The following is a 20,990-nucleotide window of genomic DNA, read 5'->3' as shown; positions in this document are numbered from 1 at the left end:
CGCAATTGGCTATGTTTGCAGGGAGCTGTATGCATTTGACTCTTGTTATTATTATTATTATTATTTTAATAATAATTTATTAGTTAATATATTTTTTTTTAAATGATCAAAAGCGCTTCTTAGTCAAGCAGCCACATGTCCAGATACGCCGTACACGGACCAACCGTTACAAGATCATTATACAGTGTACTGGCATTGCCCTCCCTTAATCACAGCCGTCAATTTTATCACCACTCACGAATATTAAAGCTCAGATCGGACAAATATGGACGAAGGAACCGACGAACCATTGCGTTAAACTGTTCCCTGCACCCGGTTCATTCATGCACTGGTGAACCTCTCGCTCATTGGCCCTTTCTACATTTTGAAGTTTCAAACTCTTATTTTTTAGAGTGATATAAGTTAGAATATAAAATTAAAATTTTTGAAATTTAAATATTTTATTTCAAAGTATATAATAGTGTGATTGAAGTAACAAATAGCTCCTCAGCTGTAGTTAATTCTAAAATAGCCCCTTCAACTTTATGTTATTTGAGTGAGACCAAATGGATTGATAATTTTATTAAATTTAATGGTTTAAATTACTTTATAGCGAATACAACTGAATTCATTAACTGCAAAATAGCTTATGGAGCTATAACATGAATAATTTTTTTTAATTTAATTAACTATAAAATCTAATTTTTTTTAAAAAAAAAACAGAGATGCAGAAAAGTTGAGGGGTGCTTTTCAGAATGGAATATAGTTGAAGGGGTTGTCATACATTTTGGCCTTTAAGTAGCGCCCACACTGAAAGGACGAAATTGGAATGGACGGTAGAGATGGCAAGGCGACTGGAAACGGACGGATAGGGGGCGCTCGGCTCAGGATATACGTATGCACCCGGTGCAGGAATCTTCATACATTTTTCGTGTTCAAATAATAATGCATAATTTGAGAAAAAGAACGGACGGTCGAGATCGACACTCGAGGCGGAACGGGCGGTAGGGAACGCTCGGTGCAGGAAGCACGGATGCACCGGGTACAGGAGGACGATGTGCGCGTAGATCGGTCCACGGCGCGGACGCGAGCGGGCGCTACAAACCGGACTTGATTCGCGACGACACGTCCGCCGCGGTGGTCGTCGCGTTATAGTGAAATACCCCTCGGCAAATGGGTTTGGGAGGAGAGAGAAAGAAAAAGAGAGTTTTAGAGAGAGAAACGAAGAAGGTGTCGGGATCTCTCTCGAATGCGACGACGCACTCCGAGCGCCCACACACAACAACCCCACCCGTCTCTCCTCTCTCTCTCTCTCTCTAGGGTTTCCCATCGGGGCCTCTCGCTCTATCATCGTCTAAGGTTTCTCCGATCGAGCTCCGTGCTGCGGTACCAAACCCTAGCACGCAATTTGCGGTAATCGTTGATCTCCTTATTCCCCCCTTTTTTTGTCGGCGGGAGGTGGATTCGGATCGAATTCGCGTTGGATCGGCGCGGATTCGGTCGGAATCGGGAGAGGTATTGGGGGAGTTGGGGGATTTTGGGGCCCGACACGGGCGATTTCACGAGCTGATTGAGCGGAGGGTGGGGCGTGGATGGTGACGTTAGTTGATTGAGGGTGTCTGATTCGCAATTCGCTGTGTTTGCGGTGACGGAGTCGCCGCAATTGGACCGATGGACTTGGTTTCGAGTTGTAAGGTACTTGTTTGTGCTGTTTTCTGCCAATTAATTAGTTCAATTTGCTTGCTACATGTTGTTTTAAGTGCTAGGATTTCCTTTTATCTCGTTTCTTTTTTTTTTTTGTGTTTTTTGGTTTTCGGTGGTGGGTTGGGGGGTTCTGAAGTTCTAATTAGTGGATAGAGCTTGTGCAGGAAGTTGGCGGAATTTGGGTTCTTTGTGGTTTACCTTTTAGTCTTAATTTAGTTGTAAAAGTAAGGATTAAGTTGATGCATCCTGAATCTTAATGCTTAATAGTGCGTTGTGAAATGTTTACATTTGTACTCATTATAACAACCTCTTGGCTAGAGGAACATTATGTTTACTGGTATTATGATGGATATCGTTAAGGGGCCATTTGGTTCAAGGTTCGTAATATCCCCGAAATGTTTTATATTTCATTTTGGGAATGGCAAGTTTGTTACCAACTTATCAAGCTATTTGGGTTGAGAGGTTGTTAGGAACTAGTATATTCTTATTAATGGACTAATCATGATCCCTATTAAGTATGAAAATGAGGATATGAAAATGAGGATACTTTCTAACCCATGATAATCTAGTATTTCTACCAGCGGGGAATCTACAATGATTCTACTACTTCACTAACATATTTTACAACTATCCAACTTGAGTTGAATGGTAATGATTTGAATATTTCGATAGAAAATATGGAGAATTACTTGAATCACAAACTGTGAATCAGATAGGCCTTAATTGTTATGATATTGCTTGAGAACTCATTAAATTACATTTACATGTTTGAATGGATGTACGGGTTTGAACCAACCTCAATTCTAGTCAACACTTTTGTGGTCCTTCATGTATATTCATTTCTCTTGAGATAGTAGTGGGAAGTTAGGCTGATTTCAGAAGTCTGCTGATTGATGGTCTTGGAAAAAGATCGTGAAGTGTTTGTCCCAAAATTTTGGAGGTCTGCTGTGTACCAAAAGTAATTTAACTGGAGTGCTGAAATGTTACTATTAAAGGAAGTTATGGCAAGAGTGGAATAATTCATTTCATAATCTTTCTCCTGACTTTTCAGTTCTAATAAGCACAAGGAAGATTGCAAGTTCCTTCTTTTTCCCCCGTACTTACCTTTAATCATCTTCTTTCCTGAAATAAATTCAGATTAACACAGTTGATGAAATCGTTGCATCCAATGAGATGATTCTGAAGCAGAAGTCTAGTTCTAACTAAAAAATTTCAATTGAACTATTACTTTCATCTATCTTCTATTGAATAGCTTTCCCTTAGACTTGAGGACTTCGTAATTTTCTTGCAACTATTAGCTTAGAATTTCAGGGTAGCAGTTCAAATGAAATGCTAGCTGCTATTGATGATCGTATTCTCGTTGCCATTGCAAGCAAATGTTATGTTGTAATCATAACCTTAAGTGTTGTTTACTAATCTACAGTTTGGATGGAAGGAATGTGTAGTACTATCTTGTTGTAAGTTATGCATAAATAGTACGTTTATTGTTTTTATATAAGCTATGCATAAATAGTAGGTTTATTGTTTTTATATTTCTAATTGTATCTCAAATCATTTGATTACCTTAGTAGTATAATTTGTCAGCTCATACATATAATTTGATGCTTGCAATTTACAACATAAATAGCACCTGTATTACAACTTTTAGCCTTGAATACTTGTTCTCTCTATGCATTTGGCAAAACTCTTCGTTTTAATTTGTTTCTTTTAAACCAGGATAAATTGGCATATTTTAGAATCAAGGAGCTTAAAGATGTCTTAACTCAACTTGGTCTGGCGAAGCAAGGAAAGAAGCAGGTTTGAAATTATTCTCCTCTTTGTTCCAGTTGTAATTCTTTTCAGTCTTACTAAGGATTGTTGTGCTGCTGGCACGGGCGGCATGTGTAGTATTCCTGTCTTAGATAGAAATTGGCTAGGGTGCAACCCAACAGCTGTTTTGTTTTGGTAATTATTATTTATTATTATAAGATGCTGACACTTTCTAAGTATAAAGTTTTCATTTTGGTGACTGGGAAAAGAGAATGGTAATAAGCTGTTATAAAGGCATTTTAGAATTCTAGTTTGTCCTATTTTGCTAATTATAATGATGATTTTTATTGTCTTATTAGTTTTATTTTGGTTTATATAATTGTGCATTGGGAATTTGGGTGTAGTGTTAATTCTTTTTAAATCTGGGACTATAGAATATCATTCAAAAACAGTTGGAGTGAGATATCCTTGTTACTGTGTAGTTGGACTCTTACCAGTTTAATTTGAATGTACATACATATGGCATTGCTTATCATTCATGCATACATACCAGCATTAGTGCGCTCATATACATTGTGTTCATATAAAGAGAGATGGAGACGAAGGAGTAATTTCAATATTTGCTTTTTCTAAAGTTTTGCTTTCTTATCTTTAATAACCCTTGTAGATGCTTTTGATTTTTTTATTTGGCTTAACCTGCCATTTGATTGTTTATTAATGCAATGCAGGAGCTTGTAAATAGGATCTTAGCATTCCTTTCGGAAGAACAAGGTACTTACGTGCTACTTAACAGATCATTATAATTGTCAAACTATAACAAAATTTCAAGACTATAACAATCTTCATATTTTTTTACTTCTCTTAAGTCTTGTACTGCTGAAATATATGAGGTTTCATTCTCTGGCCTCTTTTATTGGTGCTTTCTGTTAATTTGTAGGTTCAAACATCTAGTTTCAAAACTGTACAAGACTTGAACTACTATTTGTTATTTGCTTGCAGTAGTTTGAAGTTGTTGATTTTCTGTATTTAGTTGTGTTACTGGTTCAGTTGCAAGTCTTGTCAGCCAATTTTGTGCTCATTGTTGTTCCTTATGTTTTGCATGGTATATTTACTCTGATGCAACGTTCCAAAAAGCAGTATGCGGTGTCCGTGCGGTGTTGCAGTAGTTTGAAGTTGTTGATTTTCTATATTTAGTTGTGTTATTGGTTCAGTTGCAAGTCTTGTCAGCGAAATTTGTGCTCATTGTTTATCCTTATGTTTTGCATTGTATATGTATTCTGATGCAACGTTCTAAAAGGTGTCACAGTGTGTCCACGCTGTTATCCATCGCACAGCGCATATGCGGTATGCGGGCGCATATGCGTTCTAGCTATTAATATATTAAAAATGTATTAAAAATGTATATGAATGCTTCCTAACAAAACTAACTAAAGTAATGATCTAGAATTCATAATTTGAAATAATTAAAATAAAGTATTATTTTTGGTTAACTTAAAGCAAACAGAATTTACATTTTAAAGCTTTTCCTATCAATGCATCTTATCAAATATTCAAATAAAATCTCTGTTTACAACTTATAAATTGATAAAAACATATAGAGATTGAGAAACTGCATTCTGCAACTATAGGCGATGTAGATTGTAAATGACCTCAACTCTAAAATAGAAGCAATTTTAGGTGTGTTAACCTACAATACAAATGTTGAGGGCCTATTTCAAGATAGTTTTTAGTTCAGCATTTTGATTTTTGGAATTGCTGTTTACTCAATGAAGTTTTTTGTATACGTTCTTTGGCATAACAATGTTTTATCAGCTTTCAGCATTTGACTCTTAGCGTGTATTTTCTCTGCCACATGTTCATAACTAGCTTTACCTTGCAGTTATTAGTGATTAGCTGCTTGCTTGTTCCTCCTAAATCATGATTTCTTCTGTGCAACATCGTAGGTCTTCCTAGTGTTCTCCCTTTTAGGTCTGTGTCCTGTTGGCATAAAATAGTTCCTGTCCTTGGTTCTGTTTTTCTTTCTTTTATACATACTGACTCATAGCATTTGCAGAGCTTATGTAACATGCATATCCTTATATACTATATTAATTGTTTTTTATTATTCGGTGATAGCTTTGCCCTCTTGTTTTAACAGGTTGTAAGTTGCATGGGTTGGGAAAGAGAGGCTCTGTGGGAAAAGAAGGTGTGGCAAAAATAATTGATGATACTTACAGGTGATCAATTTTTTTGCTTTATTTAACATATAATTCTTTTTTCTCAATTATTCAAGTCAAACTGATTCTTTAAACTTTTGTATACTTTTCTCAATATGTAGTTTTAATGCAGTATGCATATATTCTGGCAGGAAAATGCAAGTTCCTGGCGCGACTGACCTAGCATCAAAGAGCCACAGTAGCTCAGATTTTAATCCATTGAGGCCTAAAGATGAAATTGATGATTCTTACCAGTTGAATGGAAAGGTTCGCTGCCTCTGTGGGGGCACAATAATGACTGAATCAGTACTACAGGTATTGCTAGCATTTGTTGGTTTTCCGTATACAGTATTTGGCATGTTGTGATATTATCAAACGGATCCCTTGGAGCTTCACAATTTGGAATTCTGTTTTTGCTGTAGAGAGGAGCTGTTGAGTTTTAGTATAGTGGTTCACTCTGCAGCTTCTGCTGCGCAGAATTTTGAAATGAGAGTTTCAATCTTACATGTATAAGCTCCAATATGGAGCTGCTGCTCTTTTCACAGAGAGAAGCTGTTGGGAGAATTTTGATATAGCGCTTCTCATAATGGCACTACTCAGACAGCACTTCGTTGAATAGTATGATACCCTACAGTGGTTGTGCTAAATGGACTTGGAACTCTCTGGTTGTACTAGTTTCTGCTGTGTTTAGTTACGTTAGTAGTGTAGCCTTAGATGTTATCAAATTTATAAGAAAGATAGATTGTTTTTTAAGAACATTCTTTTGTTTGAAGATTTTTTTTTTAATCTGTTCTTTGTGGAGGTGGTCCTTCTGATGAATCAGATCCATAACTTGTGGACCTATAGTAATACAATACTAATACTGAGTGTGAACATACATGGGATGTAGTGGTTTTTAGTGGGTGAAGTTTAAGCACCGCATAACAGTATCTTTTCATTATGATGTGTCGATAATTTTTTTCTTTTTCATTTGCTTACCAATTGGAGCTGTATATTTTTTAATGTAGAAATTTTATGCTTTTAACTTCTTTTGTGGCACGGTTGACAAATAAGTCAGCTGACTTTTCTACTTTGAAGTGGGAAGGTTGGTTTTTTCTTCTTTAGATATGTGAAGTTGTGAACATGATGCCATCTCTTTATCTTTAGCATTTAGTTGTTGATTTTTATTCCTAGTTGTAATTTAACATGCTCCATGGTTAGTTTTCAAAATGCTAAATTCAATTGAATATTCCCATATGTAACCTATAAAATTATCGGCTTACATATATAGCCTTGCGAAGCTGAATTTTGATGTGTGCTCTTTAAAAACTCAATTTATTGCATGCTTGCCCTTCCAGAGAAATGCTCGTCAAAAAAAAAAAATCCTCCTTTAATAGCCGCCGCCACAAATTGAGATATACTTCAGCATGAGATAAGGGCAAGGGCAATTTTGTTAGAGTTCATATGTAAATAGATGATTTTGCACCGGAATGTTTATGTAAAAGCCGAATTACTTGCTTTCATTGGTTGGTGATATTATCTGGGGTTTTCTATGGGTTTGTATCAATGGCTGACTTCTTCTCTAAAGTCTGATTTAAGCTGGCCATTGTAGTGTGAAGATCCTCGATGTCGGGTCTGGCAACACATCAGTTGTGTACTTATTCCAGAGAAGGCTGTGGAAGGCGCACAACCAGAAATTCCTTCTCATTTTTATTGCGAGTTATGCAGACTCAGTAAGGCTGATCCGTACGTTTCGCTCATCCCTCCTCTGAATTGGCTGTTCTTCTTCGGTTTGCTTTGTTCCCTTTTGGCATCTACATTATTCAGTTTAGAAGCTCTAATAATAACTAGGTGTTAATTACATATCTACTGCCTATTGTTTTCCCTTGATTCATCTAATCCCTATTGTCTGACCTTGATTTCATTTCATTCTCATATTTTCAGTTTCGATAGTTTAGTCATCAAGTTTACATTGAAAGTTATCTTCCCCTAGTCCATTGACTTGCAAAGGCAATTGCACAATTGTTAGACTTTGTTCCATTAAAATTGGATCTTTGGGGATGGAAATTGAACTCATGCTCAATGACGGTCTAAATACTAAAGTTGAGGATGAAACTGAAATCAAGCCAAACCTCAGGACAAAACTGTTCTTATATGAGATGTTGTCGGAAATATAAAGTCCAGCTAACAAGATTTGCCTATGACATTGAAAGATGTGGCTTAATAATGAGAGTTTAACATGGAGATGTACTTTCCTGAGTGGTAGCCACGTCTGTGAGTCAGGGATTTATTTTGGGTAGGGCATTGGGTATTTATTTCGGGAAGTAAAACTCTTTGATAGCAACAATGTTTGAGCTTACTTGTGGTAAATCTTACACCATCTAACTGGATGATAAGTTGGAGGTATGATGAGCTGCTAAAAGAGTTAAGATTGAATAGAAAAACAATTTTCTTGAGGAATGAGGTGAGAAACGTTGTGGTTAGCTCTTTTTACACCATTTGTTAGTCGTTTGATCATTAATATTTCTGGAAGAATTTGACTGGGTTATGGTTAGATATGTTGTTTGATCATTAAGAGTTTTGGAACTATTTAGATATGACAAGGAGCAGTTTGCTGATGTTTCTCCAATATAATGTTCTGCAAAATTTACGTATTTTCCATTGTATTGCCTTTTCTTTTTCATTATTTATTTTTCTTTTTTTATTATTGCCTTTTTCTCCCTTTATCCTATTGGAATTGAGAACATCAATAGTTTCTCCCTGAAAGTTTTGTTACGCACAGATTCTGGACTACTTTTTCACATGTATTACATCCCGTCAAGTTGAACTCTTCTGGTGGCACATCAGATGGGTGAGTGCTATATTCTGAATACAGTTTTTCTTTGCATTTTTCCAAGACAACATTTTTGTTACTTGCTTTGTTCTTGTGCTGTGTTAGTCGAACTTGAGGTGAGAGTTCATGATAAACTGATCTAGATTTGTTGGCACTTTTCAAAGAATCTGTTGTCTGCATCCAATAATTTTCTGAAGTGTTTGAATACTGTTGATTTGTTCGAATGTACTCTACTGAAGCTTATATTGATAATGCCTATCACTTACGTCGTGTTTGAGTTCCTATTTTTTCTTTTTTTAATTTTTTGGGCCAAGACCACTAAAAGATTGTCCTTCATGATTGAGTCTGTGTCTCTTGTGCCCAAAAGTGAGTAGCTGATGAATATATAACTGGTAGTCGCAGGGTGTGTTGCACTATTCGCAGAAGATTTTTTGGTACTTTCCAATGGCTTGATGTGATACAAATAGCTAAGAAAGCACATATTGCAATTTCCTTATCTTTCGATACTTCATTTCAATAAAAGTGATACGAAAGCCAATTTTGGTTGCAGACATGATACAAATAATGTCATTGACTTTTAGGCGTTGGGTCTCATGTTAAATTATGTATTATCTCATGAAGATCAAGGAATGTGTAATAGGTTTAGTCCATTGTTGTGGGGTCCAAGGATTTAAGTGTGGTTGTGCGGGTTTGTGTTGAGGACTTGCTGGCATGGTATGGCATGACACGTGATGGCATTCGATATTTATTTTCCTTGGCACCGATATATTCTACTTGCTTATTAAATATCTTTATCAAATTGTTGACGCTTTATTGATGTAACTAGTAATTTCAGTGACGAGATTTATTAAATATCTTTAGCAAATCTTAGGCACTTTATTGATGTAACTAGTAATTTCAATGACAGTAAAGTTTTGAGCCATGCCATTAGCACAGGGATCGTATCATGCTGAAAGTTGTCAGCAAAGTAGGACATGCTGGGCACGACTTGTGCCTATGGACATTTAAATTCTTGGTGGGGTCGATTAGTACTTGTTCTGAGACATATGCTGCCGTATGTTATTCACGAAAAAGACCATCAATCTTTCCTTTAATAAATTTGGAGTTTGAGCATACTTCTTTAACGAATAAATGTGAGAATATTTTGGTGGTGATCAGTATGTGTTTAGGTATTAGGAAATTTTGTATATAACAAAAACAACTTTTTCCAGGATATCTTCTTACTACATAATTTTTTGGTAGGCAATGTTAATGGTCGTTCAGCCTGTTAGTCCAAATTTTCAAAGTTGCAATATACATTAGGAAGACAATAATGTATGTAGATGGTGTTTTCTTTTGTATTTTGTTTTAAGTTGGTTCACTTGTAGAATCTTCAATTTATAACTACTTTTGTTTGTCACTGATACCGTTTGTCCAAAGCTTTTATACTTTTGTTGTCATAATATGTCTTTGCATATGACACAGAGAGGTTGTCCCTAAGTTTTCCAAATGTTCTTTTGACAGACGTGTCTTATTTGTGAGTAGCTATAGAGTCCATTTATTCTTCGTCATATGTAAATCCCACATTTATTTCTTTAACCTGTGCTTCTCATTACTGGTTGCTTGCATGAATTTCCAGAAATAATACACTACAAAGTGTGGAGAAAACATTTCAACTGTCCAGAACAGATAGAGAAATGCTGCAGAAGGCTGAATATGATCTTCAGGTTGGTTTACATCGTACTGTTATTTTTTCTCCGACTAATAGTTTTCTGTTTCCCTTAAAAGATGTTAAGTTGTCCGACTCATATGTGGGTCCCTTTAGAATTCCTTTCTTCCTTGCCTGCTGTATGCAAGATTATGAATAATGTATCTTGGATGTGAAAATTTACATTTCTTGAGTAATCTTTTGTCCTGTTTCTTTCGAAATGTAACGCGCATTGTGAGAATTACTATCTCTAGGCTTCTTGATCTGGTTTATAAGTTGGTTTATACACATATTTGGGTGCCTAGTCTTTTATGCTCATTTAGGTATTGAACCCTTTAACCAGAATCCTTAACCTTGTAACACACTGGTTACCATGGTGCCTTTGCAGGTTTGGTGTATGCTTCTCAATGATAAAGTTCCATTTAGGATGCAGTGGCCACAGTATGCTGATTTGCAAGTAAATGGTATGCACATATTCATTTAAGATTAATTGCCATCAGATATTGGCTAAAATGAGGGCACAGCCTGGGGGACAAATTCCCTGAAATATATTTTATGGATTTGAACCACCATCTATATTGCTGTTTAATTTTAGTCAGTTTTTGTTTGAACTTAAACTGCTTCTATATCATTTTTAATGGAATATTCAATAATTGAATGGATCATTTGTTCGCTGATGTTGTTAGATGTAATGAACTCCAGCAAATCCGAAAATATAAAGTACAGGGACCTGTTTCCACATTACCTCTAGCTGTTTGTTGAGGGTGTGGGGGATATATTTTAGCTTCAGATCGTCCTACTCCCAGTTAAGAAAATGAAAAATAAGATATCTACCTCTTCCCCCGCACAAACCGCCCACATCACACCCACCCCGGTTTACTGCTTTTTTATTTTATTTTAATATCCTGTGGTTTTAATTATGTCACTTAAGTACCCTATGGTTTCTATTTCATTTTCCGTTTCACTCTCCGTTAAACCCACAAAGGTCAATAAGAAAAGTATGGGACCCTTCAAAAAGTCATGGGATCCCTTAGAGGCTTAATTCTGATTGTTCTTGGTCAGTCCCAAATGGCGAAAAGGTGACAATCCATGATGCACATGCTCGACACATGACTGTTTTAATGGAGAAATTAACGGAGGGTGTCAAGAAACGTGAAAATAAAAATCACAAGATACTTAAAAAGTGATACAGTTAAAACCATATGGTACTAACGTGAAAAGCGGTAATCCACACCTGTTTTTTTTTTTTGGTTGTGGGGGTGATTTTTTTTGGGCCGGGGGAGGGGGGTTAAAGTTTTCCCTTACAAAATATCGGCATTCTTTCACAATAAAACAGTAAATTCTGAATCATTTTCTCTTAATTGCTATAACACTTTTTTTCTTTACTCCTCCCATCTGCCTTATTATGTGTGCTATCTCCAGCTTCACCATTCTCTGATAAGCTACATAATGTACTTTAAGGGCATCCTCTATGATGATTTTCCTGACTAGCTACTCGTACTTGTATCATGATTTTGGTTATTGGTGTATGTAGTAAGTATAACATATGTTATGTTATCAGGCAAGTAGCTTTTGTTCTGTGAGCGACTATATATTATATGTAGCATAAGAAGGTATTTATGGGCATATTTCCCATTTTACATAAATTTTACCTCTTGTCATGGGTGAGAGCTTTTATCTAACTTGGATGTCCATAGTTCTGCTATATATCTTTGATTCTCTCATTTTCTAATAGGTATTCCAGTTCGGGTAGTTACTAGACCGTGCTCACAATTATTAGGAATCAACGGTCGGGATGATGGTCCGGTGGTGAGTTTCTTCGTCTCTTCATGCATTAAAAAATTTCAATTTTGTTAACTTTAGAAGACCATATGTTCATATATTCAACCTAATAACTTCTTTTGTTGTCGGATTTAATTTCTTTAATCATGCTTTCTTGTTATTATGGTAAAATGCCGTAAAAGCACTTTCTAAATGCATGTGAGAAATTAGTTGAAGTGCCTGCTCGGCTTCTGGAACAGTTTTTCTAGTCCGTGAAGCATCTTCCAGATGCTTGAGCTGGCGATGAGCTTCTTGGTCCGAAAAGTGGGAGCTCCAACTGGAAGCTTCTGCTTTTGCTTTACAGCAAAGCGGTTTAAGAGATTATAACAATAAAGTTGTTTGTGCTTCTTCGGATTGCTCTCACTCAAATAGTACTTTTGCAAAAGCTCCAGCTAACTACAGTGGTGGTAAAATGGTTTTCTTGTAATTGAAACATTTTAATACCTAATTTGAGTGATAGTTGAAACTTGATTTAGAATTATTGGTGATAAAAAGGCATCTGTGTACATATTGCAGACAATTGTTTCATTTGCATTTATTGTGGTTTTCTTCACAAATCAGTTTCTTTCTGGAGGACCTGTGTGTAACTTGTTATTCATTTTATGCTCAGATCACCACATGTAGCAGGGAAGGAGTAAATAAAATTTGTTTAAGTAGGTGTGATGCTCGCGTTTTCTGCTTTGGCATAAGAATCGCAAAGAGGCGGACGCTACAGCAGGTACTAGCTCGTTCTGATGAAAAGTGGAGACAGTGTTATTTCTTTCATGTGGACTAATAGATCTGAGCAAATCTGACCCTTCCTAACTCGCCAGGTCCCTCTCTTTGTTGTCTCATCCTGGTCTTACATGTATCCTATTTGATGTTAACTGGTGGTTTGGGATCTGATTCTGGCTTAAGATCAGTATAAATGTTTAGGCCAGGCTGGGCAAAAATAACCTTTTCAAAAATCAAGCCCATCCCAAATTGGGCCCAGCCTTTCTCTTGTCTAATGTGCCTGATCTCCTTGCGTTCTTCAAATTCATGATTCTTAGAATAATCATACGACCTCTAATTTCAAGTAGTTCGTTCATTCTTGGCATTATGTTTAGTATCCTTTTTCTTCCTAGAATAAAATTCATATTGCATTAGTATTGAACTAACATTTTCTACGGAAGATGTTTCTATGTGAAGCTTTGAATATATGAATATACTGTCATGTTTTGGCATGCATACCCCTTCAAATGTATTAAATTATGTAAACACCTGTAAAATTGTTATTTGCATAAATGCTCGTGAATATCCTATTTATTGGCATTGATCCTGTGGCAGGGTTTCTAGCAAAAATAGTATATATGAAAAACCATTATTGTATAGATATGCTTGATGTGGGGTTAGAATCTTAAATAAACAAGGTTTTAAGAGTTACAGTTGGAAATTCCAAATTTGCAGGGGCATTTTGCATATTTCATGTATTCAAATCTGTACACTTTGGTGTAAATGTTCTTATTGGTGATGCTTCTGATGGTTGGCAAAGCCATTAAAATGAAAGTTGTCATATGGACATCATTAATACTCTTCGGTGTCGTTTGGTTCGGGGATAAGCAAAAAGTGGCTATTCCAGGGATAGGTATTAATTGAGGTATAAGCGGTAATTAGATCAATTTTGCGTTTGGATAAAAATTGAGTTATTTCTAGAAATAAAAAAATAGCGTTTGGTTAGGTAAGATAGAATAAGAAAGATAGTGGGTTTTTATAAATAAAAAATAATCATATTATCCTCTTATTATATTTAAATTTAAATTTTTAAATTTCAAACTTTAAATTTAAGATTAAATTTAAATTTTAAAAATATAAAATATCAAAATTTAACAAAATTAAAATATCAAAATATAAATTTATAATTTATAATTTATAATTTATAATTATAAACTTTAATTTTGAGATTATAAATTATTAATTTTAAAAATTTAAATTTTTAATTTTTAAAATTTTAAAATAAGAATAGGGGTGGGAATAATTTAATAAAAATAATTTATTATAATAAATTTATTAAATTTTTTTAAATTTATACTTAAACTTAAATTTAATAAGTAGCATTTATTATAATATTAAATATAATAATATGTATTAATATAGTACAATTAATAATTTTATAACAAAAATAATATATTATATTATATAACATATTATATTTATATAATTTAGTTTTAATTCAATTTATAATTTTAATTAAGTTTGAAATTAAGCATTGGAATAGCCCTATTCCACCAAAATGGTGGAATAGCAAATTCCTTGCTATTCCGGAATAACCGGAAATAGCAAGGTTTGACCGGGATAAAATATTCCGGCCAAATTTCACCCCGTTTGGCGGAATAGCGGGGATAACTTTCGTTATCCCCGCTTATTCTCCAAACCAAATGGGGCCTTCAAGTATATAATTTCTGTTTCAACTTTCTAGTTTTTTTTTTTTTTTTTTTTTTTTTTTTTTTTTTTTTTTTTCCCATTCCACAGTTTATAATATGTTTCTTTTCTTCTACTATTTGAACTTATACCTTAAAATATAGGTCCTTAATTTGGTGCCCAAGGAACCTGATGGCGAGCGCTTCGAGGATGCTCTTGCCCGGGTTCGTCGCTGTGTTGGTGGCGGAAATGCTGTAGAGAACGCGGATAGTGACAGTGATTTGGAGGTGGTTACAGAAAATGTAACTGTCAACCTCCGATGCCCTGTAAGTTTTGGTGTATAATATCTAGTGAAATGTTTGTTCTTCTCACTTAAGATACATTTATCCGAAACTTTGTTTTTTTTGTGATTGTTTCCTGATGTGACATAATTCATTGTTGCTTGTAAAAATTTTACAGACATGGCCTTATGAAAATCATTATTTATATCTTTACTCTTTGGCAAATCTCATTTTAATATGCCTTTAAAAACCTTAAATATATATATATGCTTACAAAAAAGACCCCTCTGGTAAAGAGAAAGAAAACTTGTTTCAATACAAACTGGCTTGTTCTCAGAGGAATGCACTTCTTAGGAGAACTTGTTTTAATGCAAGACCAACTTTATACGATGAATCGGATGACTCGAGATAAAATATTTTTGTAAGACACTGCACTCTCGTCGTGGTATAATATTGAAATTCAGATTTTACAGGGGTGCGTATGTAAATAAACGATTTTGCAATGCTGGGTACTGGGACATATATGTAAAAACTCCTATACAATACAAATAATTGGTGATAAGGAGAACGAGGTTAAAAGCTTGACAGGAGGTAAGAGAAATGGGTTAGGATATCAGATTAGATTAGAGAGAGAATGGATTGTGAGAAATGGAATAAGGCCAACTGGATGGATATACTGATATTCAATCATGAATATTACGAACAACCGACACATTCTTCCTTTACAAATAACACAACATTACAAACTATATAAGGTTTGTATTTAACCATTTCTTTCAATGAATCTCAATTGACACTTTGTTAAGATTAGATTCACCAATTAAAACTTGTTTGATCTTTTAATATCTCTTATTCTGATCAATCCCTTTGACATAATCTTTAAATTTATCTCTTTGTAATTTACAGAATAGCGGTTCGCGAATTAAAATTGCGGGCAGGTTCAAGCCTTGCATTCACATGGGTTGCTTCGATCTCGAAACTTTTGTGGAACTTAATCAGCGGTCTCGTAAGGTTAAATTTTCTCTTAGGATTTCTTGTTCAATTTTCTCTCAGGTCCTATCTCTGATAACATTTTTTTCTTTGATGCAGTGGCAATGTCCGATATGCTTAAAAAACTATACTCTTGAAAACATGATCATTGATCCCTATTTTAATCGAATAACTTCATTGGTAGGTTGGTAGGTTTCATATTGTGCTTTACTGTCAATTCAACTGTATTTTAAAATTATTGATCAGCCTTTTATTCTGATAATGTACATAGCTGCGAAACTGTGGCGAAGATGTAAATGAGATTGAAGTCAAGCCTGATGGTTCTTGGCGTGCAAAGGGTGAAGGTGTAATTTGGGAGCTTTCTCAGTGGCATTTACCTGACGGTTCTGTTTGTACCCCAAAGGAGGAAGACATAAAGCCCCGCTTAGAGGATATAAAGCAAATTAAACAAGAAGATACTTTAGAAGGGCCCCACACAGGCTTGCGAATAGGAATCAAGAGGAACAGCAATGGAATCTGGGAAGTGAGTAAACCCGATGTAGTGAAGCTGCGGTTTTCTGGAAATCAAGTTCCTAACAAACCCGAAAACCACTTCCAGAACATTCCAATGAGCAGCAGTGCCACTGGAAGCTACAGAGATGGTGAAGACCCTAGTGTAAACCAAGAGGGAGGGGTCCACTTTGATCTATCATTGAATAATGGGCATGAGTTTGATTCTCTTTCTCCAAATTTTGATCCTGCATACAATGTTGAGGAAGGAATTCCTCCTCCCCAGTCAAGTGGCCCAAATTTCATCGTTCTTAGTGACTCTGATGAAGAGAACATTGCATTAGGTGGGAACACTATGCCTTTTCCTACCACTCATACAGGGTTTTCAGAGAGGTACTCTGAAAGGTACCCCGAAGACCCAGGCCTAGGTTTGTTTAACAGCAACGGTGATGATTTTGGACTAAATCCGTGGCAGATTCAAACTTGTCCTCAAGGGCCGGGCTTTCAATTCTTTGGGTCCGAAGCTGATGTACCGGATAACCTAGTTGATTCACATAATTCCCTCGGCGTTGCACCAAACAATGGGTTTGGTCTGGGGCCAGATGGTAATATTGGGGAGACGTCTGGGGCTCAAGACATTTCGAACTGTCATAATGGTTTGGATATGCATGGGAGTTTGTTTGATAATCCCATGGCTGTTGATAATGACGATCCATCCTTGCAAATTTTCCTACCAAGTGGACCATCCAGTGTTCCTCTGGAATCGGATTTTGGTGCGCGTGGTGATGTGGCGAATGGGGTCCGTTCTGATGACTGGATCTCGCTTACTCTTGCTGCTGGCGGAGGTTATGAAGAGTCTGCTCCTAGTAATGGGCTGAATGTGGGGCGGCAGCAGCAGCAGCAGCAGGTGCAGGGGCAGCTGCCAAAGGAGAATAGAGTGGAGCCAATAAATGATGCTGGTTTGTACAGTTTTCGTCAATTTTTTTTTTTAAAATTTCATTTCATGTTTTGGAATCTGATTACAAAACTTATCATCTCTTTTTGCGATTTTAATGTCCTGCTTATTGTATAACCAGTTTAAACTTCATAACATTGCTCAAGGATAAAGACGTGTATTGTCAACATTGCATAGATGTTACCAAGTATCCCATGATCCATCTTTTTTCGAAGTTTATCATCATTGCATAGATGTCACCAAGCATCTTATTTCAATTTAATTTTATTAGGAATGCAAGAAATTTCTGCTTCGGTTTTTTTTTCCTGAAATTAATACTGTCAAATGGGTTTTTGTATCGCTGTTTTTGGGGGAAAAAATCCGTGCCATGACTCGAGAAATGAAAGCTGTTCAACTGGTGGCTTGTCTATATTAACTCAATGACTATTATGATGGTAAATCTTATTAATTCTTTGTTTTTTCTTTTCTTTTTACTTTTTTTCATTTGCAGCTTCTGCCCTTCTGAGCATGAATGGTGACAGAGGTAACAACAGAGCAAATTTGAATAGTACAAGGAACAATAACTTGTTCTCTCATCATCCTCCACAGCCCCGATCTGTGCGCCCTCGACTTCATCTATCAAATTATCTATCAATAGACACCGATTCGGATTAAACAACACAGAAAATCATGAGATAAAAGAATAAACTGTTTTCGTGAACATGTTTAAGCTCGCCATATTCACCACTTCAATTCTACATGGAAAGTTGGTAATCTAAGCCATTTTATTGATGTAAACGAGAAATTTTTTGCAGCACCTGATATTGTGGCTCAGTCAAGTAACTGGTGAGCTTAACCTTTTAAGTGGACTTTAAGGGTGAGTTGCACTAAGATGCCCATCCTTTTATGTTAAGTTTTCAATTTGGTCCCCTGACCCAATTGTTACAATTGTGTCCCTGCCCTATACATTGAGTTCTCTATTAAATTCGAAGAAAATGCCCATGTAAATCCGTGTGCAAAGTCCACAGTTGCTTCTCTGGCATTTGGATGATGATTACATGGTTATTTTCGTCCAAACAAAATGGATAAAATTGTGACAATATGCAGAGGTCGGGAAGTTGGTGACAATTAACTGACACAGTTGGGACCAAACTGAATTTAACATTAAAAGTTTCGGGGCCATGAGTGAAGCTTACCCTAGACATTGCTTGCATTCTTTTGGCGCGCCCATCATTGAAGGTCGCTGATTCTCATCCACAGGTCGTCACAGTTTTTTTTTCCCTTTTTTCTTCTCTTACCTGAATTGCCTGCAAAAAGCTGTAAATTTTTATAGGAGATGAGGGAAATTTGAGGCCATTCCAGGATGTGTAAGCCAAATGAATGGGAAGGCCCGTTGTATCATATAATTTGTATTTAGGGTTTTTGATCGGTTGTAAATTTTAGGTGCTTATTCATCCTGGTGAAGATGGCATAAATTTCATGAATCACAGGGTTTGTTCGTGACTTTTTTTTTTTCCCTTGAACTAGAAGTTTGCATCAACTGCTTGATATTCATCTAATAATATATTAAGATGACTGTTCTTTGTTGTCTGTGCAGCTATACTGGCATTTGCGTACCAAATTATGTATTTCACTATGTAGTTAGTGAGTTGGTTATCGACACATACAGTAGTTTTTTTAACTGGTCTTATTTTGAACCTTCATTTGCAGTTCGGATGTCGCACCTGAAATCTGATTTGTTAATTGAACTTCGGGAGTACTCTCTAAAGAAGCAAGCGATGAGTTTAACTATGTTTTTTGTGGTCGTTCACTTTCATTTTGCAGGTTCACTTTCATTTTGCAGGTTTCTTTGTTCTGCGAGGACGTGCGTCGCCTTTGAACATTTGTTCTTACTAGTGGTAAATATTTTTATGCTAAAAAATTATTGCTTTTAGGTACGGTTTGTGATTGACCCAGGGGCCTTGCTTGTGTGGATCTCGAGTGTCTTTTTTTTTTTTTTTTTTTGGTTTTTTGGTTTTTTTCCTCCCTAACGTTACTGTTTATCACTTTTTGCAATGTACGGAGCTCAGTCCCATATCTTTTTTGAGTTTTGTTCCTATTTCGTTTGTTAACCCGTGGATTTGTCTTGGCAAGTGGTAGCATGCTTGATAGGCACCCTAAACAGGATATTACTATTAATGATGCGCCAATTGTCTGCTTCGAAGTTTTTACTACTGTGCCAGCATCTAATTTAATTGCTTTGAATGCCTCTTATCGTTGACCAATGCAGTACCGACTAGGTTTAGCTTTTTGATCAATTTCTTTTGTTGGGAAAAGCTTATCAGATGCTTGACAATTTAGGACTTTAAGCTGTAGCTCGGAGATAGAATGCACTTTTTAGGTTTTAGTAACAGCTGTTTTAACTGGAGTATGGCTTGTCTTTAGTGAGGGCATACTTTACTGCAGCTGTCACTGTGGCATGAGAACATCTAATCAGAATTTTGCATATTGCGAGGAAGTGCAAATTTGGTTTTTAAACATCATTACCGCAAGAAAATCATCATATTGCTCTGCATCAGACCCTACGCTATTTTATTTGGCATCACATTATTGATTAGAAGCATATCTTAATGGTGTATAAAGACAACTTTTTGTGAAACAGGCAAAAGCCATTATGTCAGGAAGATGAAAGCTGCTTGTCTCTTTTCTTGTTGGGAGAAAAGGTAGTTAGCTATCTACTTCATTCACAATCTGGGAAATGAATCGGGGCGATAGGACCTTCCGGAAGAAAATCAGCAAAAACAAAGAAAAAGAGAAGAAAGGACAGACAAAACAATCCACACTACTGACCAAGATGAGAACTGCCGGCAATGCTCGCTCCATTCTTCCGCTGTCCTCCTAATACCGTCCAGCACGTCCAAAACGTCGTAACTTTTATTTGGAAAAATCACTGTCCCTTGCTCTCCAAATCTCCCACCAAATTGCGGCGAGGTAGGTTTAATTTCCGTCCTCTTCTTTAACCTCTTCTTTACCTTTGTCGATTGCATCCTCTTCTGCGCCCCGATCATTCTATTTTCGTTTGTGACCCCTGGAAGAGTGAACTTCCACCTCCACATTTTATTTAAGAAGCACCCTTTAATTGTCTTCTTCTTATTGGTTATTTTGGAGAAGATATCTGGAAAGTCGGTACCCAGTGAAATATCTCCGCACCAAATGTCCGACTACATGTCAATGCTTTTGCTATCACCCAACTTGTAGCTAAACCTACACTTGAAGATGTCTTCGACTTTCAAGACATTTTTCCACCACTGGTCCACTGCTAATATGGCCTGAAAGATGCCCTTTCTCCCAGCGGCTCCCATCTAGTGTAATAATATAGGCCTCTTGTTAGCTTCTTCTACTCTAGATCTTCTGGTTCTCTAAGAAAGCAGCACCACCATTTGATCATCAGAGCAGCATTCATGGTTGCGACATCCTTGACAGAGACTTCCCCTTTCTTCTCTCGACAAACACACTTCCACTATACCAAACAAGAAACCCAACAGTAGTCTCTTACTCTCTTTCCAAAAGGACCTCTACAGTGCTTCTATTCGCCGTAATACCCGTTGGAGCTACGAGTGAGAAAGTGAGGTAATACCGCTTTCTGGCGTGTTGTAATACCGCTTTCCTTAAAAACTTAATTCTTCCACACCAAATATTTAAATTGGTGTGCACTAAATCAACGAACAGTCTCTCAGGACACAATGAAGTATAATCACGGACTACGTTTGCATAGACGAACAATCCTTTGAGCATTCATGCTTAGAAAGTAGCAAAATTGTCGATGAAACTCGGTACAATTTCTAAAGCAATTGTATCAAGTTAATGAAGTAGGGAATGGTAAGAGGGTAATTAACGTAAAATAATTTGGTTTTCTTGATCTTATCATTGGTGGAAACCATTTAGCTTTAAGTCAGTCGGTTGCAATATAATTAATTACATCTGAGTTATT

General features: G+C 36.2%; 1 protein-coding gene across 1 annotated transcript; it reads left to right on the top strand.

Moving 5' to 3' along the window:
• On the top strand, nucleotides 1,150-18,610 carry LOC109720145 (E3 SUMO-protein ligase SIZ1). Its single transcript, XM_020247039.1, has 16 exons — nucleotides 1,150-1,674; nucleotides 3,400-3,480; nucleotides 4,161-4,203; nucleotides 5,570-5,648; nucleotides 5,780-5,942; nucleotides 7,219-7,352; nucleotides 8,389-8,457; nucleotides 10,058-10,145; nucleotides 10,515-10,590; nucleotides 11,862-11,935; nucleotides 12,558-12,665; nucleotides 14,491-14,652; nucleotides 15,514-15,618; nucleotides 15,697-15,777; nucleotides 15,869-17,045; nucleotides 17,532-18,610. Exons 1-16 carry the CDS (start codon nucleotides 1,651-1,653, stop codon nucleotides 17,693-17,695), a joined length of 2,628 nt encoding a protein of 875 aa, XP_020102628.1. The 5' UTR covers nucleotides 1,150-1,650; the 3' UTR covers nucleotides 17,696-18,610.

This window comes from Ananas comosus, linkage group 14 (assembly GCF_001540865.1).
Source record: "Ananas comosus cultivar F153 linkage group 14, ASM154086v1, whole genome shotgun sequence".
In the NCBI taxonomy this organism is placed as follows: Eukaryota; Viridiplantae; Streptophyta; class Magnoliopsida; order Poales; family Bromeliaceae; genus Ananas; species Ananas comosus.
Note: the sequence above shows the minus strand (reverse complement) of the source record. Positions and strands in the feature narration are given on the sequence as shown.

Excerpts from the sequence above, each read along its gene's own strand:
- LOC109720145 (XM_020247039.1), top strand. The coding sequence starts at position 1,651 with ATGGACTTGGTTTCGAGTTGTAAG. Across the intron at positions 3,481-4,160 it reads CGAAGCAAGGAAAGAAGCAG|GAGCTTGTAAATAGGATCTT; the intron begins GTTTGAAATTAT and ends AATGCAATGCAG. Across the intron at positions 4,204-5,569 it reads ATTCCTTTCGGAAGAACAAG|GTTGTAAGTTGCATGGGTTG; the intron begins GTACTTACGTGC and ends TTGTTTTAACAG.